Below are 27,641 nucleotides of genomic sequence, written 5' to 3' on the forward strand. Positions count from 1 at the left end.
ATTTAATTTCATATCGCTTTGAGGCAATAACTGTATGAAGTCTGTGACCAGTGATCTCTTGGTATAATTGTTTGAGACGCAAACACCTGCCTACTCTTGAGGTGAATTTGACTTGTTACTCAAATACAATGCATACTTGATTAGGTTTAAATCTGGAAAATTGGTCAGTCTTAATATTGTCCACTTTTTTTCTCATAGTGAATTCCTTGGTTGCATAGGCCTTATGTGTTCAGCCACTGTCATGCTAGATGGTGGAATGTTTTAGAAAATAAAAATATAAATAAGGTTACTTACAAGTTCATCCAGCCAGATTGGTGTTTGTCTTCTGTTTAAGGAGATAAAATGTTTCAGACTTATTCTGCTGCTGCCATCCTGCTGTCAATAAAGACGAGTGAGCCAGTTCCAGAAACAACCATGCTTCACCTCCATTACCTTCATCAGGCTTCACAGATGCGGTGAGGTCCTTTGGAGTTATAGCAGTCCATTCTTTCTCCACATCTTAACCACTCCAAAACTCCTACTTTTACTTTTTACTCCATCATATAAGTTCTTTATGGTGAAAAAGTAAGAAAGATTTTATATAACATATTTAGATGTAGTTGTCCTTCACCTAGTCTTCACTAAGTCCAAATAGCACATAAAGCTAACCTTATCTGACAATATAAAATATTCTATTTTGTCATTGTTTATTTAAATGAAAATCAACCAGCTTTCCATTCCAGAGTTATTTTCTGGAACTTGCTCATTTGTTTTAAACATTTAAAGTTTCATAACCTAATCATTTAGGTGCTAACATTGCTAGCATTTGCATGAAAATCTGTTTTAACCCCAGGGACTGCTTTCCAGCATGGGTATTTGCTAATCAACTAAATATATTAGCTCAGTCTCAGCAATGAAACAAGAATCTATGTGGAACAGTATTTATTTTAGGGTTAAGAATTCATACATTTCTTTATACAATTATGGGCGTCTGAAACAAACAGCTCAGCCATGTGTTTGAAACCGAGTCCCTTTGATTCTTCAAGAAGCAGCTGGATGAGTTTCTTTGACCAATAAGAAAAGCTAGTCAAAAAACAAATGGCATTTGTCACCTTTTTATTTCTTATGAAAATAAGTAATGAGGGAATTATGGTGATGATAGCTTCACAGTATCCCGGTATAATACTACTAAATTTTAAATCCTGTAAAAATTATTGTAACAGTGTTTGGTCTTGTGTTGACTGATCTGAAAAGTACATTGTGAAGCATCAAGTAACTATGTTTATATTATGTGCTGGAAAATCTGCAAAATAATAATAAGATGTTAGCTCTTGGGAACAAGTTGAGAGAAAAGCTGAAAAGAAAATCAGTGCTATCAGTGGAAGTGACATTGACAGCGATGGTCACTCTAATTCCATGGTGTCTTAAAATAACGAGGAGTTTCATCACACTTACTGTTGAAATAATGGTGAGTGTTACCAAAAATCTCTAACATGTCAGATTATTAGTCACTGTTCCTTAAAAAGTTTTAATATATGTCCAAGACAAAGTTAAATCTAGACAGCAACATTGCTCATGTATACAAAATATATGACAATTTTTCTCATTCTTTAACCACTGCAAGTGATGAAACTGCCATTTGGAAATGTGCTTCATGCTGAGTTTTTTCTATGGTTTCAAATTTATATTTATTACTTCTAGATGAGTAATAGAGTGGTTTTTCATCTTAATGCTGTTAATTTTGTATTTGGACACAATTTGGCCAAAGAGAATATTGTACATAGGGGTCTGATTTTCTGCTTACTTCCATAACCTCCTTTAAATTAGACATACAGAAAAGTAGCTGCCCAAAGACACATGTTCGAAGAAAAATAGACAAGCGAGGAAGAAGATACGTGAAGACATTGTGTGGATGTTACGCCTTGGCGAGCCAGAGTTCACAGCCCTGTTTCCATAGCAACTGGCCGCATTCGCGCAAGGTGTCAAACACCTCCCTGTGTTATGAGAATGCGATTGGGGTGACTATCCATGCCACCTGCCCTCACTTAACAGATAATTATATCATCAATGCTAGACATTTAAAGGGAAACTGCAACAGTATTTCTAACAGTTTATTTTGGGGTAAGAAGGAATCGACATTGATGAATGCTTTTCAAACTACAATGAAATTAAAATGTACACAGTGATGTGTATCCTCCAATTTACATCACAAAATAGAAATTACATTTCCAGGTGTATGCAGCACTATATTGCTCTTATTGCGATTCAGAACGAGGCAACAAAACTTTCAGTGAGGAAAAACAGCCCTATTATATTGTAAACAAGCATGCTTGTGAATGCATCACTTTTGATCCAATAGAAATATTCCCCTTGACTTTGAGATTTGCTGCCAAATACTACTTGTGTACTCTGCATGCAGATAACATTGGTTAATTTCTGCGGTAAAATGTCTCCTGCACAGCCTTTACTTATTCACTCGTACATCACATTATTATTAGTCATTAGTGACTAGTGACCAGGAAGGTTCTCCTCACATCACAATTCACGCGAACTCTTGACAATGTGGCGACTATACTGTGCTTTCACAAAGTTCACGATTTTGTGCTTAATTCAGAATTTGTAACATTTTGCAGTGCCATTAATTAATTTATTTTGTTACCAAGGTTTAATAACCGATCTGACAAATTGGGACTGATTTCCCCTTTAAGCCCTCTCCTATCCAAGCCCTGTCTTATCCACAGTCAAGCGCTCTGTCATTGAGCTTCCTCTGTCTGTATAGAAGTGCTCCTTGCACAAACTGGCCTGTCTGCTACTTGTCCTGTGGTCTGCCTAAACCTGTTTGAGCGGGCTTTTCTGAGTCAGAGGCAGGACCTGATGACCAGCAGGGTCCCTGTTTGTGTCCTGGTTGCTACAACTGTGGAAGGCATTATTAGCAACCTACCTGACCTGCCTGGTTGCTCAGCTTTCCCTCTGTTCTGCCTCGCTGCCCAGTGCACTCCTTGTTTTGTCAGTCTGTCCAGTTTTTCCCCTGTTCTATCAGTCAGCCCAGAACTTCCACAGATCTGCCTGGTGCATTTTCCATCTCACCTGTTTGCTTGCCTTCACCTGGACCTAGTGACTGGATTCCTCAGTCTGTCTTAGAGACACGGCATTCTTTATGTCAGCTCTGTGTGGTAACAGTGAAAGGATGAAATCTGTGGACAATATTAATCTCTCATCATCCTTTTGTTGAGAGAAGCAGATTTGACAGTATAAGGATTTGTTGTTTGGGAATGCATTATGGAGTTTGAGAAACTTCAGTCAGTTCTTTAGCATATTTTAGCATATTTTAACCACCCTTAATTTTGAAACTTATTTAACATATAATAAATATAATTTATTATTTCAAACATAAAGTTTTTTTTTAATTTAAGCTCTGCTTTAATTAAAAAAATGATTTGTTTGAGTTATCTGAGTGGGTTTATAGTATTTTTAGATAGTGAATCGTTCTTGCAAATCTGCAGTGTTTTTAGTCATTTTTAAAGATACCATAGAATAAAATCTATATTCAATTTAGTGAAAAACTAATATTAGGATGTTATTCTGGATTATGTGGTCTTACTTTGTAATGTTTATGCTTTTTATCACTGCTAATTACCACATTTTTAACATTTGGTCTTGTTCCTGTTTGATACCTAATTGCAACAGATAGAGGTTTGTACTCCAAGGTTCATTCGATATCCATAATCCATAATAAAACCTTCAGTAATTTATAAATATTCAACATGTGGCAAACAGCAGACATTTCTTAAATAATTTTCACCTGCCAACTTGATTTTCCCAACTCTCGACATGCATTTCAAAAATGTTCTGTCCATATGTTAGAATACAGATCACCTTTCCTTTGATTCTTCTAGCTGTGTTTTTAATTAATCCCACTCGCTCATTGCACATAATACTACTTCATTGAAATAATACTTATTTCATTGTCTTCTTTTGTCAAGCCTGCTGCACTGTCTGCTGGCAGCGGCTGCATTTCTTTTTTTTCTACAGAAACTGCAGAAACCAAAATGATCCTGCAGCTAGGATCACACCTTCCCCCTTCTCTTAACGACAGACTACTTTTCTTCTAAATTTTCTCCATTCATTGGAAGTTTCATTTCACACCTCTCTACACCTATTTTGACTCCACACCTCTTGATTGGCCTCTTTCTGTCCCCTGCTCCCGTCTCTCACTTCTCCTCTCTCCCATCTTTGTTCTCCCGCTACAATACCTTTGCCTACTGCCTTGTCTCTCACACACCTGAAGAAGGCTCCATGGCTGAAACGTGTTTTCTTTCTTCTTTTTTTCGTCATGGAATAAACCTATTACTTGTTCCTTTGCAGCCTACGCATGCTGATGCAGCTACCCACCTGAATGACTTTTTTTCTGCAGTTTTCTATTTTTACCCACCTGATTTATCAGGTGCCATTTGCTTAATACACACCATCATCCCTCATACTACATAGGGAGAATGAGGCAGGACAGGCTGCTTCTCTGATATGCCTTAATATTAGTCTTTCATCTTTTAACTTGTTACAGCCTTCAAAACATCTGACAGAAGAGTTAGAGCTGATTGGAGGAACAGAATGGGTCTTGTTGATGTCACTGTAGGGATGCGTTATACTTGCAAGAGAGGCTACACATGTATAATGACATTTATCTTTACCTAGCATTTGAATCTATTCAATGGAACCTTTACATTTTTGGGGTTGTAGATATATGAATTTACTGCTATAAGTGAATATAAGTTATACATCTTCTTCATTGTATATGATTTTGTACTATAAAAGCTTTGACAGTTATTTCAGTAACTCGTATGCTGCATTATAAGCATGAAAATACAAAAAGATTCTAGAATTTAGAAAGTCAGTAAGTCCTAAAATGAGAAAATCTGTGGAATGATGCTATTTATCTTGTAAATTGTTAAAATGCAGCTGTGGATGTGCAAAATAACTAAAAAGCAGCACAATATTTGATCACATACCATGCTGATAGCTGTACTTACCCCCTTTTAATGGCATTTACATTGGCATTAAAACATAAAAAGTGTTATAAATCATGTGAGTACATTCAGCTTATCTTGTTTATATGGTTGCTAGTAGTGTGATAAGACCCATCAAGCTGTTTCTTAAAGAATCCTACAGAGTCAACTTCAATGATGACTCTCAGTGTTAGTAAGTCTCTTCAGTTTTTTTGTCTTAAATGCTCTTAAACTAAATATCGACTTATATCTCCAAATGTTTAGATATTTTCAATATTGAAGATGCCCCCTTGCTTTTTTTGTCAACACCTTTAAGGATTTTAAATACCTTGATCAAATCCTCATCCTAATTCATTCTTTTCAAATTAAGTATTAGTATGCTCGCTCTCCTTTGTACTACCACTACAGTACAGTGCCACTACATTACCACTTTGTACTAAACTACATATGTAGCTGTTTAGCAAGCTACAACCCCCCTTTTAGCTTGCTAAATAAAACTGATCACAATATTCCAAATTAAATTGAAGTGTATATTCAATATTGTATTCAAATCTGTCCCTTTAGCCTTTGTCTTTGCTTTCCCACTCTGTCTGCATCTGGGATAGTACTCTAGTATATACAGATGCAGCCATTCAAAGTGCGCGGCACAGACACGATGCAAAATACCGCGGTACGTGATTGGTTGACCGACAGGGGCACTCGTGGTGCGTTGGTCGGTCGTAGAAAGATTTAAATGTCTTTACTGTGCCCGTTTAAGTATTGAATATTTATATGGAATTTTACCACTGAAGGGAAATCTTATTAGCTGAGCATAAAAAGAATAGGAGCATACTGTAACGCGTGTGAAGGCCATAAACAATATTAATTTTGGAACATAAACAGTATATGGCTGGTCTCGGTACTTAAAAGAAAAAAAACACACTAGTATTCCATTTCTCCCTAAACATTTTAAGCATCGAAGTCTTTAATGTGATACCGGAGTCAACAAGCATACTTTTAGAATTTGATTAAAAGGAAATATAATATGGAATCGCGTAGCTAAAGAAATTAATAACCATATAATTTTATTCATGTACCGCAACACAAGAATAGTACACGCTGTACGATGTCTGTTGATAATGTTTGTAGGGCTTTTTCAACACTCCTCATGTGACCTTGCCGGTGGCACTGTGGGTTAGGTTCCTGACTCACACATCACACGTTGGGTGTTTGAATCCAGCTGGAGCCATGACTTTTTTTTAAACAAACATTTCTTTGAAAAAATAAAACCTTTCCCTGGGTTAGAGATAAAATAAACTTCACTTGCACCAAACAAATTTATATTTCTAAATATCACAACATGATCAATTTAAGTCATTTTAATAACAATATATAGTCACCTATGCGTTACAATATAAACATTTATATTGATTTAAATCGCCTTTATTTAAAACCCATAAATAAATCTGATTCTGTTTAGACTTTTAATTATTTAAAACTGTATTACAGCAGCACAATGCACAATGCAACGTAAATCATTATCTTTGTCTTCTTGCGTAATAATGTTCACCTCTCTGTCCAGCAAATTAACAATAGTAATAATAATGAACTTTATTGTATATGGCGCCTTTAAAGGTGGCTCCTCAAAGCGCTTTCTAGGATAAAAAACAATAACAACAATACTGTTAGGCTGGGCAAATGATTTTATTTTTTTAAAGAAATACAAAATGAAATATAAAGATGTGTTTCCGGCTTAGACATTAACAAAGAGCATAACATGTGGGCGGCGTAGCGGTCGGCTCTGGCTTTCGCATCTATACTGATGCACTGCAAGTACATCCCCCCTCTCTGCGGGAGTGCAGGCTGTGACGAATTAAACCGGTTTTACAGGTATTTTCAAAGTTGAAGGGGGCGAGATTTCCAGCGAAAGACACCTCCACCCCTCCAAAACCCAGTAAGTACAGTACTTACTAGTTAACAAAGCTAGGCTCCTCAATGAAATCGCTTTAACATGCTAATCCGTTGGTGCAACAGTCCGGGCATGGCAACCTTCTAATGTCTCCCGACTACGACGAAAGGAACCCTTCTTTCATTGGAAGACAATGAACATATTCTAGCCCTAAATGAATTAATAGCAAACATGGTTTACATAAAATACATTTTTCCAAGAAAGTTTAGCCTTTGTCACTAATGAAACCACTAAATAAAGACATAAATAAAGAAATCTTAAGATTTTTAAAATACATGACTTTGCTAACATTTATTTAAAAATAAAAAGGATTACAAACGCCAGCGGAGAGAGAGAACAGGGGAGGGATGTTGGTTTTGCATAAGGCTATGGAAATGAGGTCTATTTGGGAATGTGGAGTTACATGTTCTGGCTGTTTGTGAATTATCGTTGTTGAGTATGGAGTGTTGAGGTATTGATTTTGTGTAATGCTTTATGTTGAAAATTGAGGTGGATTTTGTTTATGATAAAGAGGATAAACTGGGATGGGAGGAGGGTTTTGCATAAGGGGCGGGATTATGTTAATTGGAGGAATTTGAGAGAGTTTGCAGGCTATTTTTGGTTTGTATTACGAATAATTTGTACAAGATATTGAGATGTGTTGATAATTGGAGGACGGTTTTGCTTTAATGGTTTGATATATTTGATTTTGTATTATGGTTGATATCTATGTTTTTGGTTGGTATTATGTGTAATACCAACCAATTGGTATTTCTCCTGCTGTTTAGGGAGAAATTGAGTATTGGTGTGTATTTATTTTTTAAAATACCAATAACAGCAACATACAGTTTACATAATATGTTTAAGTTCCTAAATTAATATTGTTTATGACCTTTATGACCTTCGTTATGCTCCTCTGCGTTTTATGCTTAGCTACTAAAATTTCCCTTTTTTGACTGGGGCGGGGGACATTCTGGAATGTGAGTCTGATTAAGAATGAATAAAAGCATTTTATTAAAAACGCGCTTGCGTTTGTCTGGGTGCTGACAAAGTAAAAAACAATTACTTTTTGACAATGAAAAACTGTTGTGTGTGTCTCTCTCTCTGCTGGCGTTTGTAATCGTTTTTATTTTTAAATAAATTTTAGCAAAGACATGTACCATAAAATTATGGTAATTAAAAACCATTAATACTTTCACTGGAGTTTAAATAAAGTCGATGTTTTCTCTTTTTGGCTAGACTTGACTATTTAGCCGTGAGATAAACAATACTTTGTCATTAAACAACCTTATCATAAGGCGCATTTATGAGCAATCTTATTTCTTATTTCTGAACATTATTACGCAGAAGACAAAGGTAGCGATTTACGTTGCATTGTACATTGTGCTGCTGTAATACAGTTTAAAATAATTAAAAGTCTAAACAGTATCAGCTTATGTATGGGTTGTAATTTAAAAAAAGTCAAAAACCGCACTCAAAATACAATTTAGCGCTTTCTGGCAAGAGGAGACCCCCAAATTAATAATGTAACATGCTACTGTTTGTGCATGAACATAGTTACTGTATACTGTTATTTCTTTAGATACGCGATTCTATGTTTTTCTTTAATCCCTGGCGGGACCGGGCATCCATAAGAATCAAGTTATAGGTTTCATTGCACTTTGACAGAAACCAAATTATATTGTTATTAATTTCTTTAAATACGCGATTCCACATTATATTCCCTATTAATCAAATTCTAAAAGTATGCTTGTTGATTCCGGTATCAAGCATATTCACAGAAAGGCGTAAAACTACCACTTTTTATACACGTTATTTCACATTAGTTAAAGACTGCAATGCTTAAAATGTTTAGGGAGAAATGGAATACTGGTGTGTATTTTTTTTTAAGTACCGACCATCCATATACAGTTTACATACTGTATGTTTATGTTCCAAAACTAATATCATTTATTGATTTCACACACGTTATGGTAAAATTCCATATAAATATTCAATACTTAAACGGGCACAGTAAAGACATTAAATATACATATACATACTGTATACAGTACAGTATACATGTTCCTAAATCAATATCTTCTATGAGCATGTGAAAGGCATGGTGAATGTGGACCAGGGCAATACTTTGAGTTTACAGCTTGTCCAAGGTCATTCATTATACTGTAAATACTATTAGTAATATCTTCGGTAAAGACTTTGATGGCGACAGCTCAAACATGAGAAGTTGAGCTTTATTAGCTCCACCTTGCGGAAATTCAGGGTACTATTATTTTATTTGCGGTATCATGCGGTTTCATGCTGCGCTATACGAGTATACTGCGTCAAGCGCACCGGAAAATAATGCGGTATCGCCCGCTGGTTTTGAATGGCTGCATCTGTAGGCCTTTCCATTTTAACAGGAATATTGCAGGACTGAATAGCAGGTCCTCATTAATGGCTTGAATTGTTAAAACCACCTACATATTTATCATTCGCAGATCTGGCAAGTATACTGAAGTGTATTAGAATCTGAATTATTGATTTATTTTATACAAAAACTTAACCTAATGTTGATTCATCTAGTATTCCACTAATGATATTGTTTCCGTATGTGTTAAACAGCCCTATCAGTACAACTAGCATTCACAAACTTTATACATATCTATTTCTAGTGAAATAATGTGCTTTGAAATAGGGGTAGCAAATACATTTTTAATTATTGTTTGCTTATGTTATATTTTATATATATTGCACAACATAAACCTAACCTAATACCAATAACACTATCACATGTCCTCAGAAAATGATCTGCCTCATGTGACGTTTGCAAAGCTTTCATAGTAAAGTTAATATAATTATTCAGCTTTTTCTGTCTGTTAGAGTCATCGAAGAATCATACAATGTGATGCATTCAGATCTAGGTAATCATTCATTTTGTAAGAACATTTTGTATGCTGTATTCAGTTACTATATGTCTATATTGCCTAACCTTAGGTGACAGTCACACTGAAGTTTGTAAGTAAGGCTAGGGTAACATTGGTATAAACATCTTCTGTTTCCTGAAGTCATTAGTGACATAAGCTCAGATGAGCAAATTTAGATTTTCCACATTATAAGATAATAGGTTAATTAATGATTTGGAAAAGATAATTCAGATGTTTGATCATGTGAAAATATGTGATGTGTAGTTGTGATGCCACCAGAGCTGGACTATTTGAAAAGACAGGGTTTTCAGATATACTGGACAACATACAGATCACACAGCAACAAATGAAACTCCTAATTCTTATGAGTTTAACTTGTACCCTTTTCCAGAGACTCTAGCTGTACCTGTCCAAAATATTCTTACAATCCATATTAAACAAAGATTTGTAATCAAAACATTGCAAAGGGATAGTACACCAGGTAGATCATGGTACTTCACTTCCTATTCACAGTTTGCCTTAGTGTCCTCCCTTTAACTATACCATCTCCCTACACAGTTTCTGTGTTCGACTTATATATTGTGGCAAAAACATAGTAGATTCCAGTTTGCCTTGATAACAGATACCATCTTGGAAATATAGGGGTTGGCCCAGTTTGCCTTCTTGGTAGTGGATAAAGATATCTCCAGAAACTGTAGTATTTGGTTGTTATAATGATGCCCCTTCAATAACATTTTCCCTAGTGACAAAGTAATATTAAAGTATGAATAATTGCTGTGTTTTGTGCTGTACACAGTGATGCATCCTTAATTTGCATAAACAACAAATAAATTGAAGGACAAAATTAAAATGTTCCATGTAGTTTATATTCTTAGAAGATTTTATATTATTAAAACATTGTTTTTTATTTTAAGCTGTCATTTTCCCAACAGACCCATAGCTGCTATGCTGTTATGTGGTAGAACAAATTATGAATTTTATGCGTTTTTATAGGTGTTTGTCATTAGTTGTATGTTTAGTAAGTAACTTTGATCTCCTACAAAAGCTTGTCATTTGTATTAAGAGGCTGCAAAATAATTCACTACTCGTTTGTTCTGTTTTATTGCCTCTAATTCTGCATTTTTGTGAGGCAAGCAGATTTTTAACTTTTGCTATGATGTACTGTGCAGAAATAGCTGCCAAGATTAAGTTGATATTTGTTTCTATGCTTAAGTGTTTGTGTGGTGTGGTGTCTCTGGGGGAGAGTTTATGTAAATGAAGGTAGTACTCACACCACACTTTTCTTTCGTGAGATCCGTGGCGTTTCTTCCTCCAACTGTCTTCTGAATACAGTCCGTAATCCGTTCCCTTAGTCCTGATCCGATCCAAGTTCCAAAAGTCCGTAATAAAGCCGATCCGTGATGTAACCTTAACCAGTGTCCGTAATCCAAAACCTTTTCTCCTTTCAGTAGTTCGTTATTCCTTAGCCCGATCCTTAACATGCACCTCTTTCCTCTCTTTTCCCCCAAACCGCATTCACCTTACCGGCTTCCGCCCTGTTCACTGCCTCCGGGGCACTTATATTTCAGCTCCTGATTCGGCTCAGCTGTGTCTCGTTGTTTCTCAGGGTAGACCCTTTCCATTTCCTGGTCAGCTGATTCTTTTTGGCCGCCATTTTGCTAAGGTCCATATGTGTCGTGTTTCGTTCCTGAAATACCGGTTAGAGATGAACCTTCCCCGGGTCCTCTTACATTCCCTCCCCCTGAGATCAGCCCCGACCTCGGGCGATCTAGAAAAAAATAAACAGTGCATTCGGGAGAGGGCGTCTACATTTCCTTGTTTCCTTCCTGGTCTATATACCGTTTGGAATTGAAATCTTTGCAGACTAAGACCCCATCATGTAATTCTATTGTTTTTATCCATATTTTGTAACATCCATGTTAATGGCGCATGATCTGTGTATAATATAAATTGTCTTCCCAATAAATAATACTTCAAATAGTCTAGGGCCCGTTTGATTGCTAGACATTCTTTCTCTATCGTAGAATAGTGTTTTTCGGCCGGATTCAACTTACGGCTGATATACAAAATAGGATGCTCCAGTCCTTCAATTTCTTGCGACAGTATGGCTCCAATCCCAGTGTCTGAAGCATCAGTTTGTACCACGAAAGGCTTACTGAAGTCTGGTACCTGTAAGACGGGTTGAGAAGCGAGAGTTGCTTTTAAGTCTCGGAAAGCCCTCTCTTCCAAGTCGGTCCATTTTATTTTCTCCGGACAGCTCATCTTCGTCAGATCGTGTAGAGGGGCAGCCATGGATGCAAACCCTGGAATGAAACGTCGATAGTAATTTGCCAGTCCCAAAAACGTTCGATTTTGCTTCTTGGTAGCTGGTTTGGGCCAGTTCTTGATTAATTGTACCTTCTGATCCTGGGGCATGATCAATCCCCTCCCGATCGTATAACCCAGGTAATTGGCTTCCCTAGCCCCCAGACAACATTTATTTGGGTTGGCCGTTAATCCTGCTGCTCGCAACGCTCCAGTCACTGCTTCCAGGTGTTGTAGATGTTGTTCCCAGGTCGTGCTGTGGATTACCACGTCATCCAAGTAAGCGGCTGCAAAATCCCGATACGGTCTCAGAATTCGGTCCATCAATCATTGAAATGTTGCGGGAGCGCCATGCAAACCGAAGGGTAGGACCCTATACTGATATAGTCCCTCAGGTGTGGCGAAAGCGGTTTTGGCTTTATCTTCTTTGGCCAGCGGCACTTGCCAATATCCCTTCGTAAGATCAAAGGTGCTGACGTATCGAGCGTTACCTAATCGCTCGATTAGTTCATCTATACGGGGCATGGGGTATGCATCAAACCGCGAGATCTCATTTAACCTTTTGAAATTGTTGCAAAATCGAATAGTTCCATCCGGCTTGGGGATCAGAACTATCGGGCTAGCCCACTCACTATGGGATTCCTCGATTATTCCCATCTCCAGCATTTTTCCCACCTCTTCTTTAATTAATTTGCTTTTGGCTTCTGGTACTCGATACGGGGGTAGCCTTACCTTTTTCCCTGATTCCGTGACAATCTTATGTTGTATAAGGTGGGTTCGACCAGGTGTCCGGGAAAAAACATCCTTGTTTTGGGTTAGGAATTCTTGTAGTTCCTGTTTCTGTGCCGGAGCCAGGTCTCCCACGGCTACTGCACCCGTTTCTTCTTCCAGAGGGTCTGGGGAAAAGTGGGTGAGCAGAACTTCGGAGCCATGCCATTTTTTCAGCAAATTGACATGGTAGATTTGATGCTGCCGTCTTCTGTCATGTTGCTTGACCTTATAGTTGACTGGCCCCACCTTTTCCACCACTTCATAAGGTCCCTGCCAGGATGCCAAGAATTTACACTCTGGGGTTGGAACTAGAACCAGTACTCTGTCCCCAATCTGAAATTCCCTCGCAACTGCTCCCCTGTTATAAATTTGTTGTTGTTGAGCCTGGGCTTTCTCCAGGTTTTCTTTCACTAAGGGAACAATAACATTTATCCTTTCTCTCATCTGTTCCACATGCTCAATGATAGTTTGTAAAGGGGAAGGTTGATGTTCCCACGATTCTTTGACCACGTCCAATAGGCCCCGTGGTTTCCGAGAGTATAATAATTCAAAGGGGGAAAATCCAGTCGAAGCCTGCGGTACTTCTCGAACCGCAAACATGAGATACGGAAGCAGCTGATCCCAATTTTTCCCATCCTTTTGCATCGTCTTCCTAAGCATGCTTTTCAGGGTCTTATTAAAATGTTCTACTAGACCATCGGTTTGAGGGTGATAAACAGAGGTTCGGATCTGCTGTATACCCAGTAGCTTACATAAGTCTCGCATGACTTTAGACATAAAGGTGTTCCTTGATCAGTTAGGATCTCTTTAGGAATTCCGACTCGAGCGAACAGTTGTACTAGCTCCCTAGCTATGTTTTTGGCGGTGGCAGCTCTCAACGGAATGGCTTCGGGGTACCTGGTAGCATAGTCTACTATTACTAAAACATACTGGTGACCATTGGTGGTTCTGATCAGGGGCCCCACCAAATCCATCCCAATCCGTTCGAAGGGGGTTTCAATAATTGGGAGGGGAATCAAAGGGTTCCTATAATAAGGTTGTGGCGCACTTTTCTGACACTCGGGGCATTCCCGACAGTACTTCTCGATGGCCTTATAGATCCCTGGCCAAAAGAACCTAGCAAGGAGTCTCTCGGATGTCTTCTTTACCCCCAGGTGCCCGCCCAGGAGGTGGCTATGGGCCAAGTTGAGGAGCTTCATCTGGTAGGCCCGGGGAATAAGGAGTTGTTCCACTTCTTCCTGTCCCTTCTGCTGCACTTGATAGAGGAGATTATTCTTTGTCATAAAATATGGGTAACTCACTGTATTATGATCAGTACACCACTCCCCATCAATTTTCCTGACATGCCCCCATGCATGTCTCAAGTTCCCATCTTCTAGTTGGGCCGTCCCAAACTTACCACGACGTTCTGGGGGTTCCCAGTTCTGTAGATCCATATTTTCAAACTCAACTTCAAGTTCAGCTCCACCTTCTTGTTGGTCCGTCTCATCAGGGTCGTCAGTAGGGTCGTCACCACGGTCTTCCGGGCAGGGGATTGGTCTTAGCCTAGCTGTTTGGACCGTGTTCCAAATCTGGAGGAAATGGGGACAGTCTCGTCCCAGTATGACAGGGTATGGCAACTGCTCAACCACTCCTACCGTTGAGCGGTAGGTCCCCTGTTCTGTAGAGATGCTCAATTCGACCGTCGGATAGTCTTTGGTGTCCCCGTGAATGCAAGTAATAGGTATTCCCTCTGTTCTCGGAATCTCTAGTTCTCCCGGAAGTATTGTAGGGGTCACCAGGGTAACAGCACTGCCAGAGTCCAACAAGACCTCGATGGGTTCTCCCCCTATCTCAACTTTCATAAGATGGGGATCCTCGTAGGTCGGGACCCGTGCTGTAAGGTAGTTACATTTGGCTTCACCTCTGGGGTCTACCTACATGGGTTCGGACAGGCCGGGGCAATAGCTGGCTAAATGCCCTTCTTCCTGACAAAACATCGCTGGATTTCTTTCCATGGCCGGAGCCTTGAGTCAGACCTCCCCCGAAGGGTTTTTTTAAATTGTATAGGTTCCGGTTAATCACTATACTTCATTGGCCGATACTTCATTTCGGTTTCCAGACTCTTGGGGCTTCTTCTCTCCTCCTTCCGAAAGTCCCCCTTTTCCTCCCTAATCAGGGCCTCTGTGGCATGGTGTCTGTCCACCAAGTCCACGGCCTGATCTAGTGTCTGGGGATCCCCTTCACTTACTTTCCTTTTCAGGTTTACAGGCAGACTCCTCACAAAATGATCCAACACCACCCTTTCTACCACCTGTCCTGGGTTTAATTCTTCTGGCTGGAGCCATTTCTTTGCCAGATGTACCAGGTCAAACATCTGAGACCTCGTAGACTTGTTCACCTGGTAGCTCCAATTATGAAACCGGACTGCTCGTATCGCCATGGTTACCACTAGTCTTGCCAATATCTCCTTTTTCAGAGTCTCATAATTCTCTGCATCTTCCTCTTTTAAATCATAATATTCTTTTTGGGCTTCTCCAATTAAATAAGGGGATACTCTACCAGCCCATTGCTCTTTGGGCCATGCGTTTCGAGATGCAGTTCTTTCAAAGGTGGTTAAATACGCTTCCACATCATCAAGCTCAGTCATCTTTTGTAGCGTAATTTGTTCAGCCTGAGCGGTGCCTCTCCCCGCTTCCGGGGCCTGCCGGATTTCTTCCCCTAATCTGTGCAATTCTGCGTGTACTAATTTTTGCTCCTCTATAATTTGTTCGTTAGTTTCGCTTTGGATTTGGTTCGCCTCCCGTTGCGCTTCGATAGTTTCTTGTTGTCCTTTTAATGCCTGGAATTGGACGAGGGTGGCCTGGGACAACTGCTGTATTAATTGTTCCATAGTTTTTCTTCACACGCGCAAAGCGGAACCCTCACACACACAACAAAAAAAACTTGCTTTCTTTGATTCTCAAACCCGCATCCTCCACCAGTTGTGGTGTCTCTGGGGGAGAGTTTATGTAAATGAAGTTAGTACTCACACCACACTTTTCTTTCCTGAGATCTGTGGTGTTTCTTCCTCCAACTGTCTCTCGAATACAGTCCGTAATCCGTTCCCTTAGTCCTGATCCGATCCGAGTTCCAAAAGTCCGTAATAAAGCCAACCTTAACCAGTGTCCATAATCCAAAACCATAAACCTTTTCTCCTTTCAGTAGTTCATTATTCCTTAGCCCGATCCTTAACATGCACCTCTTTCCTCTCTTTTCCTTCAAACCACATTCACCTTAACGGTTTCCACCATGTTCACTGCCTCCAGGGCACTTATATTTCAGCTCCTGATGCGGCTCAGCTGTGTCTCGTTGTTTCTCAGGGTAGACCCTTTCCATTTCCTGGTCAGCTGATTCTTTTTGGCCGCCATTTTGCCAAGGTCCATATTTAGTATTTTCAGTGTTTTGTTCCTGAAATACTGGTTAGAGATGACCCTTCCCCGGGTCCTCTTACAGTGGTTTTAAAGTTACTTTTGCACCATAAGCATCTAATAAAATAAGCACTGCTATATCATATAGTTCATATAGAAGCAGAGACCTAAAAGAGACCTTTTTGGAAATTTGACAACTTTATTTAAAAAAAAGTATAAAATCAAAACTACATGGAAGTAGTGCAATAATGTTCATCATGGGTTAAGTGATTTTCAGTTGTCTGAAAACAATTAAGAATCTACAAAATTATCAACTTTAATTAATCAGGTTTAGGATCTGTTATAAATTGACATTTCTATTAAATTAGTTGACCTGTGTAACATGGAACCTTTATATATACTGTATACAGTGGTGTGAAAAAGTGTTTGCCCCCTTCCTGATTTCTTATTTTTTTGCATGTTTGTCACACTGAAATGTTTCAGATCATCAAACAAATTGAAATATTAGACAAAGATAACACAAGTAAACAGAAAATGCAGTTTTTAAATGAAGGTTTTTATTATTAAGGGAAAAAAAATCCATATGGCTATATGGAAATTTTTAAGTGATAAAATATGCGTAATGCATACCAGCACTACTGAATGTATTGGAATTCAATTTATTACTGTGAACATCATTCTTTTCTTAGTTCTGTACAAAAATCACAACTCTTTTGAAACTTGGCAATCTTGAGAGCTCACATTCCTGCCAGTGTGGATTTGATACATGCAAAAAGGCATGGATTTTGAGACACACTCCTGATTCTTTAGAATATTTTGTCTAGCGGAGGCAGTTTTGTGATTTAATTAGATGTAGAGGACTATTGTTTTAAGTTTTGCTTACTAATTCCACAGCAGGCGGTAAAATATTATGCAGAATCCAAAGTAGGGATGTACATACACTGCTGTAATTTAGTCAGGATTATAAAAATCTCAAATGGGAAATGGATGCATAAAGGAGACTCAGTAGGACTTAAATTAATCATCTATGCTCTCTCATTTAGCCACAGGGGATACTTTTATTTCTCACAAAAACTACAATGTTTTGCAACTGCTAGTTTAAGGTAATAAAAACAGATATTGTGCAGAAGCAGCATAGTACCCAGGTCATGAAATATCCACTTTGCATTGTAGAATGTGGCATAAAGTGTTTTAAGTAAAAAAGGTGGTTCCTGAAAGGAAAGGAGTAATTCCAATCCTTTAGATTTTACATTTGAATTGAAATTTTGTGGTTTTCCTACGCTTCTCAGCTTTTACTAGAACTACCCATTATAGACCTCCTGCTGTAATTTGCCCCCTGAATTTCATAATTTAAGTACCTCTGAAAGATGAAAGGTGCTGACTTGTGAATGTATTTTGGTGAAGAGCTTAGTGCAATGTTGTTGATATTAGACTTCTGTTTAGCCGGCATTTGAACATTTAGAGCTGCCACTTGTACTAATTATTCCCTAGCAACAGTACTGAGAAATAGCTGAAAGAGCCTCTTTATCAGATTCCACTGAGGAAATTGCCACTGTGTGCAGTGCTACAATGTGCTCTCTCTCTTTTAAAGAACTGTGGTTTATAGAGGCACTGGAAAGAAATATGTATAAGGTCACAGTCTAGAAATTGAGTTTGGGAACAAAATCTTGCTGAGAGGTATCAAGGGAAAAAAGAACAGTCAGCACAATATGAAACGCCTTAAACTCTCAGAGTTTGGTGGCTTGATCAAAAATGAGAAATTTTTATATAAATGTAAAAAATAAAAATTGAATTTTAAATCAAATTCCCATAAGGATGTAAAATCATCCTCAGCAGCTAACAATACCTGTTTTATGAATAAAACATATTCAGGCAGGAAACTCATTCTCTCTCAAATGATTATGATTGTTTGAGTTTTTAACATCAACGACTACAAGAGAATGCCCTAAAACATCTGGTTAATGTTGGATAGTGTTATGTGTAAGTGTCTTTGAGCATTTCCAAACCATTGGATGCATGTTATACTTCTGTAATATATAATTCTTGGACTGGAATGGAGTACTATGTAGACTGTGTTTTGTAAACAAAGCATTTTCCTCAATCTGAAAAATGAGAGGCATTTTGCAGTCCTGTCTAAACAGGTTTGAGTTTGAGCAGCAGCCATCTTGCAAAATGAGAACAAGACCATTGGACTGTGGATCCCCGAATCGCTAGAATTGAGACCCACTTAATATTTTTGTCAATCAGTCATTTCATTTGGTGCAGAGAAATGGAACAGAATCGCAAAAGACAGCGTCTGCAATCTGCTGAAAAACATGAATCAGATGTCAGATGTACAGCTTGAATTGCATCAGCATTTGTCAGCATAGAGAAATTAATATACTGAGAGAATTTCTGCTCAAAAACGTGGATGCACCTTCTACGAAAATGATTCTCATTGTCCTTATAAGGTTGTGAATTTGTTACAATTTATTAGTTACAGGTTTATTTTGATGCCCATACATACTTAATACAGTATATGTTAACATGAGTAAAACTGAAAAAAAAAAAAAAGAACTCAGATGCTTTGCCAGTGGATTGATCGAAGGAGGTGATGGAAAGAACTGATTCAGGGTGATTTTTCTAACTCGTAAAACATGCTGTGAAAGAGCATTTATGTAATAATAAATTGTTGCTGTAGATTATTGGCTACGATTGATTGCAGCCAAAGTAAAGTGATTATGTATTATATTTTCGCAAATATTGCTGTCATAAGAAAGCCTGTACTGCACAGTCATTTTCTCATAAGGACTTCTCAAAGCTAGTTTCATTAGATATTTTTTAACAGAAATTTCTGCTTTTTTAAAAAATATTTCTTGTGAACATAAGAGTTTTGCATATCTTAGTACAGGAAATAGATTAGTACTATAAGAATAACAAAAAAGTAAATTAGCTATTTGAAATTCACACTTTATTACATATTCTTTTCATTCTTTAGTTTTCAATTACGTGAGTACATGAGAACCATTAAAAATAACAGTTTGGTTGATTTGATTAGTAATTACAAATACAGTAGGTTCCAAAGTCTTGTTCAGCTTCTTCTCAAAGGTTCCCAGCGTGTCTACATAAAAGAAAATTGCTTTGGCAGTTTACAAATCATCTCATGACAGAACTGCCTCTTTTTTTCCTTTCTAAACTGGTCCCCTTCTAATTCCAACATGTGACTTTGTCTTTGTGTTTCTTTTTTTGAGCTGGAAGTACTCTTGGCTGATTGTATCTGAACCTTTGAAGATTTTGGAAAATTAAATTTCAGTTAAGGAACTGAGGAGATATATATATTTTAGACCCAGGAATAGTGTAGTATTTGTTCTATGTACCTTTTCTGTGGAAGTGTTCTTTTTAGGTATAGTGGATACGGTATCTTAATCAGGTCTTACTGGTGAATTTAAGAATTTTAGTATGACTCTTTTCAATTTTTAATTTCTACAAATCAGTGATAGTTGTCAGATAAATACATTTGATAAGAATAAGGTGCCGATCTGTTTTTAGTCTTTAAATGATTTTCAGAATGGTCCTTGATGAAAATCACAGCACATGTGGTGTGCAATAGTTTTTGCATTTAATTGTGTCATATGATTTTAAATGTTTTTGCTTGGCTTTTCAAATGTTAAAAATATATATATACATGATTTTTGTCTTTCATAAGAGCCTTACAGTATGTGGAAGTTTATATATGATAGGTCTGGGAAGCTGATTGTGTAATTATAGCGAGTTTAATTATAGTGCTGTTTAACTTATCACCAGTAAGAGCTGAGTTATCAAGTTTGATTAATTAAATAATATTACTATATACTGTTATTCTTAAAGTGATGCCTGCATCTCCAAATCATGAAGCTTTCTTAAATGAAATTCCTTATCTTACTAAATGTAAATGCAATTCTACACAATTCCTCTTATATGGGAATGCTGGTTAATTTTTTTGTTTAAATATCTCCAATATAAACAATATAATAAATGATTTCAAAGTCTGTCTTAAAATTAAATATTTTACAGAACAGGCTCAATTGAGTCCTACTTCAAGAACTATTAAATGACCTAGAGCTAATCTAACTTGTTTGGTGAGGCATTGTGTGAGATTTATGTACAAATCATAACAATTCATCAGCAGATAGAGCCAGTACTCTGTTTTACTCTCCTGTAGCTTTATTGAAGGGTTTGCTAACAATGTAACAATACAATTTAAATGTGCATGTGATATTTTATTATTGTAACATGTTAACTGCTATTTTTTCCCATATATGAACTGGAACATTGATCCAGAGTATTCAGTCTGAAATGTTACTTTCTAATGGAAAGTGTTTATGATGTTGTTTTTAAGGACCTATATATGGTTCTCAAGGAAAGTGGCTATTACAGTGAGGTAAATGCATCTGACAGTAATTCTGAAAACCTGGGGGCCAAGTCAGACTTTTTTTTGCAAATTGCTTTGCATTTAATAAAACACCAAAGGTCAAAGACAATTACATTTACATTATATATATATGTCTGATTATTTCCATGGTTTGAAGTTATGATTAATTTAAATGTCTTTTCCTTGCATGTAACTTGATTTAAGTTCAAAACATTCTTTCAAGCTCTAGCAGTTTTTTTGTAATGGAACAAAGAACCTTTTGCAGCTTTTACAGATGTTTGCAGCCTGGTTTATTTGGTTAGTCGAGATTTGTAGTTTGCCCATTTATGTCATGCATGAGCACCTGAAACTCAAAATTGGTGTACCTTGACACTGTGAAGAATCCTCAGGAATATATCTTGTGTTCTTGTGTTTCAAAATATTGCTACTATTCAAATAAGTGTTATGAGAAAGAAATGGTTGGAATGATCGGACTTATGGTTTTAAAAAAAGAGTTTAACAGAGCACAAACAAATTTCTTGCAACATTACACTGATACTAAAAACATGAAGATCGAGATGCAGAGTCGTGCTAATTTAGTGAACCAATTTACAATTAATCCCACATTTAGATGTAAGGACAGTGTTTCAAAGGAAACCAAGAAAAGCTCTCTTTATTAAACACACTATTTTTGGATTAATTTGCAATATTAAGGGCTATATTTGCATCTCCTTGTAGATGAAGACTAGCAGAAATTATGTGTTCATGTGCACCTTTACAAAGATGAGGCATTTTAATATTATGTTGATCTAAAAGACGAAGGGACCTTGAATTGGCCTCTCCTTTATTCCTAGACAAGGTTAATCATGTCTGGATCAATCATGCATTCTACTTATCAGCTGACAGAACTGCTGGAGTTCAGTGATGGTGGGAGGTGGCTCCTGAATCCTTTGGCATCTTCACATTGCAACATTTCTGCAAATAACATTTTCAGAGCAGCCTCCTTTATCAAGGAGGAGTAGGATAGCTACAGTGTGAATAAAACAAGCACTCCTTTTGTGTCTTCAAACATCACAGTAATGCTTGCAGAAATAGATGCACATATTCTCTTGTACCACGAGTTGTTACATTTTTCTAGGAAAAAAGAGGAGTGGAGAAGATCATGTGAGCTCTAACAGTTTATAAAGGCATTTCTTGTTCTCTACAATTATATGTGATGCTAAAATGTTACTTAGTTGGCATTGAGTAATTAATAATCAGGGGTAAAGATAAAGTGTTTATGTAGGTTTTATTGCATTTACGATTTAAGTATATGCACTGTATTGGAAAACCAGGACCAGTGTAACAAAAACATAATGGAGATGATGAGATCTAGTTAGTCAGTAAATTTAATTTTATATTAACAAACAATTATGCATGTATAGTCCATCCTTCTAAGGATAAATATCTGCAGATATTTAGCATTGACATGTTTAATTAAAAACACAGCTGCTAGACTCCTAGATATCTGTATTTTCATCATTACAACTATCCATATTTCTCTTTTTTATAAACACATTGCAAACATTTGTGGAAATATTTTTTGTTTCAGTGTTTTTGTACATTATAATTAGTTCTGTGATTATCCCAGAACCAGCTCTTAAAAGCAGTGTATTTTGTTGAAAATTAAGTGCTTTCCATATCTCCTTCAATTCAGTGCTAATATTCAAGTCATAGAAGTATGTTTTTATTGTGCCATATTAATTAAAGGAAAAGTGTTTAAATAGAAAATTTCATTGCTTGTCTTCTTCACAGTGGTAATTAGAGTATATTTTGCATGCATCTGAGTATACTACGGTTCTAGTCTGTGTTTATTAATGTTTGCAATGCTGTGTGAGTTGGGAGGACCAATTATAGATCTGGTTGAAGATGGTACAACTACTTTTGCAGTTAGTAGTTTATTTCATAATCTTGTTTTGTTTTTAATCTTTCATGTAACAATTTTAAGACATTTTCAAAGCAACAGTACTAAACCACAAAACAACACCCAGAAAAGGTCACAAGCAGACAGAATGTTTCTGTAAGCTTTATAATTTGTGTTGCTGCCATCATTAGTTATGTCATCAATAAAAAAGCATGAGCCAGTTCCAGAGGTTAGTCATGTATACCAGGCCATGACATTACCTCCACCAGTAAATGTTATGTGCCACATACAAAGAGTTTAGGAACAATGTTTTAAGGACTGATGTGAAATATTAAAGTATGGAGAAAAACTGCAGATGCTCCAGAAACTTCCGACCCATCTGTGAACCATGGTGGAGGTAAGGAACTGGCTCACTTGTCTATATTGATGATGCAACTAGATACTACTTTGACTACAGTTCTTTGTCACTGAAATGGTATTGCAATTCAGGTAGGAAATGAAATCTCTGGTAAATTTAATTGCATGGATAATACACTTTAACTATGACAAACTTGAATAATACTTAGAAATCACAATAGTTCTTTGCTGTGTCCTTAAAAACTATATTTTGCTTTGTCTAATGTGAGTGTTATGGTTATATATACATACAGGAATAAAACAAAAGTGAAGTATAAAAAACTCACACTCACTAATCACATCCACATTTGTTTCCCACACTATTTAACAGTGATGCCTGCTTTCCATTATAGAGAGTGGGCAGCATGATGACACGGCACTTAACTTTGCTCACAGCTCTTTGGTCGAGGGTTAAATTCTGACCTGGGATGATGATAATAATAATAATAGTTTACACTTATATAGCTATATTTTCTGGACAGTCCACTAAAATTGTTTTACAGGTAATGGGGACTCCCCTCCCCATTACCAATGTGCAGCCCCACTTGGATGATGCGACGGCAGCCATAGTGCGCCAGAATGTTCACCACACATCAGGTATCAGTGAGGAGGAGAGCAGAGTAATGAAGCCAATTCATAGATTGGGATTATTAGGAGGCCATGATTGGTAAGGGCCAATGGGAAATTTGGCCAGGACGCCGAGGTTAAACCCCTACTCTTTTTCGAGAAACGCCCTGGGATTCTTAATGACCACAGAGGGTCAGGACATCGGTTTTACTTCTCATCCGAAGGATGGCGCCAGTTTACAGTATGGTGTCCCCGTCACTAAACTGGGGCATTAGGACCCACATGGACTGCAAGATGAGTGCTCCCTGCTGGCCCCACTAACACCTCTTCCAGCAGCAACCTTAGTTTTTCCCCAGGATGTCTCCATCCAGGTAGTGACCAGGCTCACACCTGCTTAGCTTCAGTGGGATGCCAGTTCTGAGCTGCAGAGTGATATGGCTGCTCAACTCTGACTCACTGTGACCTTCCAAGAATGAAGTTGTTACTGATAACTGTCTCTTGAATATCAGGCACTTTTGACACTGAATTCAACATACAAATTATTTTTTTACTTTAGCGATTTACTTTTTCACTTATGTGGTTCAAAGTTATTAAAATGTATGAATCTGTTGATTAAATGCTTTAAAATTAATATTAATAATAGCTTTACCTGAGGCATAATGTCTTTGATTTGATCTGAGGGCAGTTCTTTCAGATCTTTCTTTGCTTGTGTTGTCAGTAAAAAAAAATTGAGCTGATGGAGATGTTAACAAGCAGATGTAGCTGACAACAATGATTGGGAACGGGTGTGACTGACAGAAATGATTGCATTAAGGTTCAACACATCAGAAGTGCAGCTCTAGTTTTAAACCATCACCTCTTCAGAGCAATAATAATGAAACAGGTGACATTAAATTGAACATATGGATGGAAAACAAGATTAATGATGCAAAATGAAACCGTTTAGAGACTATACATGGGATGACAGATGCTTACATACTCCAGCATGCCAGCCTTGTGGGAATCCAGTAACTCTTGGGTATTTTACTTCATACTGACATTTGAATCTGGGTCTAGTGTTGTTATTGTAGAATATAAGCTGCTTTATGTTTGATTTAGTGTAAAAATATGGGAGATTTACTGTCCTGACATAAAAATTAAAACAACTTTTCTGTCAGTTTTGGCTTCACCTTTTGTGAACACACCGAATTCTCTTGAGTACATTGGGGAAAGAGGGTATTGACTTGAACAGATGGTTTGATAAACACTGTTATTATACTATTTTAACGAATAGGTAACTTAAGCTATAAGTATACAGGAAGACTACTGCTCCATTATTGTTACAGTCTCTGAATTGCTTTTAACTCCCAAATTAACACTCATAGACTTCAGTTCTTGTTTTCTGAACATTTGCTATGATTTTTTAGCAAAGGAAGAACATGTAAACAGAAACAGTGATCTATGACCAATAACTCACCTACTTCAAATAGATGTTATTCTGTTTTTTTAAAAATACAAAAAAACAGTTTTACTGCAACAGTAAAATAATGAAATTCATGTTTTACATGAAAAAATAAAATATTTTTTGTCACATTTACTCCCAGGGGAAATTCCCTCTTTTCTTTGTTGGAGACACCTGAAGTCCAGCAACGTGTTTGCCAATGTGATACTAAAAATAAGGAGAGTGCTAGGTCATAAAAAGCACTAAGCTAGGGACGTGGGTATGAAAGGAAGTGCCTTTTTTGTAGCGAAAACCAAATATTAACAGCAAAATTTGAGTGTTTTCCGGAGAGGAATGGCTGTATATAATTATTTTTACTAGCTGCTGATCAAGGTGTTTTTGTACAATCATGGTGTATTTAAGAACTTATGTTTACTAATGCAGAAAACATGCCGTACCTAGAGGCTAATGAGTAAGTTCTGGTAGCCTAACCATTCATCACACACATAAACAGATGACACATGAAAAAGAGACACCAGTTATCCCTGCCTGAATGTGTTTTGGGAGAGTAAATTAGAACACCCAGGGGAAACAGAAAAGGATGGGGGGCATGCAAAGTCATCAGTGAAGTCCAGAATTGAACCTAGAGCCAGCAAGGTGTAAGGCAGCAGTGCTAATCAACGTGGCACTCGCTGAGATTCATTTGCTAAGATTATTTTTGATTAAATCTGTTTCAAAAATTGTTTGCATCAAAAACTGCTCTGGTGTGAAATGCATCAATGAAGGTATTAGAATGTACTACATTCTTTGTTAATTGGTACAGAGATAAAAGTGAAAGACTAGAACCCCCCAAAAAATAATGTGCCTGAAATTAGCTAATGGAACAGAGTAAATAATTGAAATTGAGAACATTTAATACTAGAACTGAATAAACATTAATTATAAACCTAATGAAGGAAAAATCAATCTTTGTGCTAGATGGGATCTGTAATGATTAGGTACTGTCATGTTTTACAGCATTCATATTGAGGTAGAAGGCAAACCATGTTATGTTTTTTTAGGAATAGGAACATTGCAGAATTTATGTGACTTGATACATTTTCTATTTTTTTCCTTTTCTATACTTTTGCTGTACCTCTTTGCAGTATAGCACAGTGGCATGGCAGTTAGTGCTTTTTGCCTCATTTGCCCTATATTTGCTTCTTGGGTTTCGGATCCCAGAAAAGGGTACCTTCTGTGTGGAGTTTGTATGCTCTTACTTTGCTCACATGTTTTTTTTCTGGGTACTATAGTTTGCTGTTGCAGTGTATTGGGAGGTATCCAAACATTAAAGTTTGAAACAGTCAGACTTAACCATACCACTGTGCTGCCTTTTATCTAGCATTAAATAAGTTGGTCTTTGAAAATAAGACATAGGCAAAGAATGCCTGAAGCCCAGATAGGAGCATGCAGAAACAGGGAGACTGGTAGGAGAAGAAACAAAAGCCAGAGTAGAAGAACCTGCAGGAAGGCAGGACTATGATACTCACAGAGTTGTGAATATATGGACATAATATAATAATTGTGCATGTGTGTGGTATTGTAAATTAAGATGTGTTTGTCCTTTTAAACTTTTCTGCCTATTACTTTACTCTGTATTCTCTGACTATAGGGTGTCTATGATTGTTACCTTTTATAATTTTCTTGCATAGCAAGCTAGTGTCAGGACCTGATCTTGATTTTGACCAATTGTCTTATTTTAATCTAGCTTTATTTAATTACTCAGCTCTACTGAAATGGACTGGTGCCCTGCCGAGCATGTAGTCATTCCTCGCAACCTGTGCTTTTGGGAATAATTTCAGATTGCCATAACTCTTACCAGGAATTCTGAATAATGAACTTGTGTGTTTTTTTATTGGGAATACCTTGTTCTTTCTGTTCAAATGCTGATGGTCAATAACAATAAGTAAAATACATGTAAAAAATGTCTCGGACAACATTGTTGACAAGATTTTTTTTGTTTAATAATCAGAAATATGGAAAACACAAAATATTTTAGAATAACAGAAGAGACATAGAGATAATACAGAATTGTATACAGAACTGTTTAGAATTTAATGAACTGTAGACAATATAATGCACTGTATTTACAGTATTTCTTTGAACATTTGCTTTCTTTCTCTTGCAGTTTAATTGAAGGTGGCCAGCTGGAAATCGCAGCAGGTGGGTGGGTCATGCCTGATGAAGCCAGCACACATTACTTCGCTATGATTGACCAGCTGTTGGAAGGACACCAGTGGCTTGAGAAAAATCTGGGTATGTTGGAAATGGAGATTTCTTTCAGTGACTTTTTTTTCTAAAAAAAGAGACCCTTAAATTCAGTTTTCAGTGAACGTAGCCTTGGATATTCTTGCAATTTTGTTTTCTCTTTTTGGTGTTTCTAGCATAAGTAGTCCCTTGCTGCTTTGGGTGGTTTTGGATATTTGTGTGTGGGGTCCATTTATTTATTCACAGATCATTATTTTGTCAGAGACAGAATGGCAGATACATATTTAGATATCTGTTTCAAGTTCTGTATCTTTTCAGCTGATTATTTCAGTTAAACCAAATATAAATAAAAATTGATGAATTCTAAATCAATTATATTTCTGTCATCTTTGGAAACATTACTTCAGTTGTTTTTAGATTTATATTAACACACTTTTATGCCAGTTTTTAATGTAATTAT

General features: G+C 37.1%; 1 protein-coding gene across 2 annotated transcripts in view; it reads left to right on the forward strand.

Annotated features, from left to right (window-relative positions):
* The window catches only part of man2a1 (mannosidase, alpha, class 2A, member 1), a 242,408-nt gene that overhangs the window by 57,403 nt on the left and 157,364 nt on the right, over window positions 1–27,641 (forward strand). For both annotated transcript variants that reach the window (XM_006627014.3, XM_015338057.2), the window contains exon 6: window positions 27,102–27,229. In XM_006627014.3, the coding sequence (XP_006627077.2) occupies window positions 27,102–27,229 (128 nt within the window). The remainder of the gene's footprint in view (window positions 1–27,101; window positions 27,230–27,641) is intronic.

The sequence above is a fragment of the Lepisosteus oculatus genome, chromosome 3 (genome assembly GCF_040954835.1).
Source record: "Lepisosteus oculatus isolate fLepOcu1 chromosome 3, fLepOcu1.hap2, whole genome shotgun sequence".
In the NCBI taxonomy this organism is placed as follows: Eukaryota; Metazoa; Chordata; class Actinopteri; order Semionotiformes; family Lepisosteidae; genus Lepisosteus; species Lepisosteus oculatus.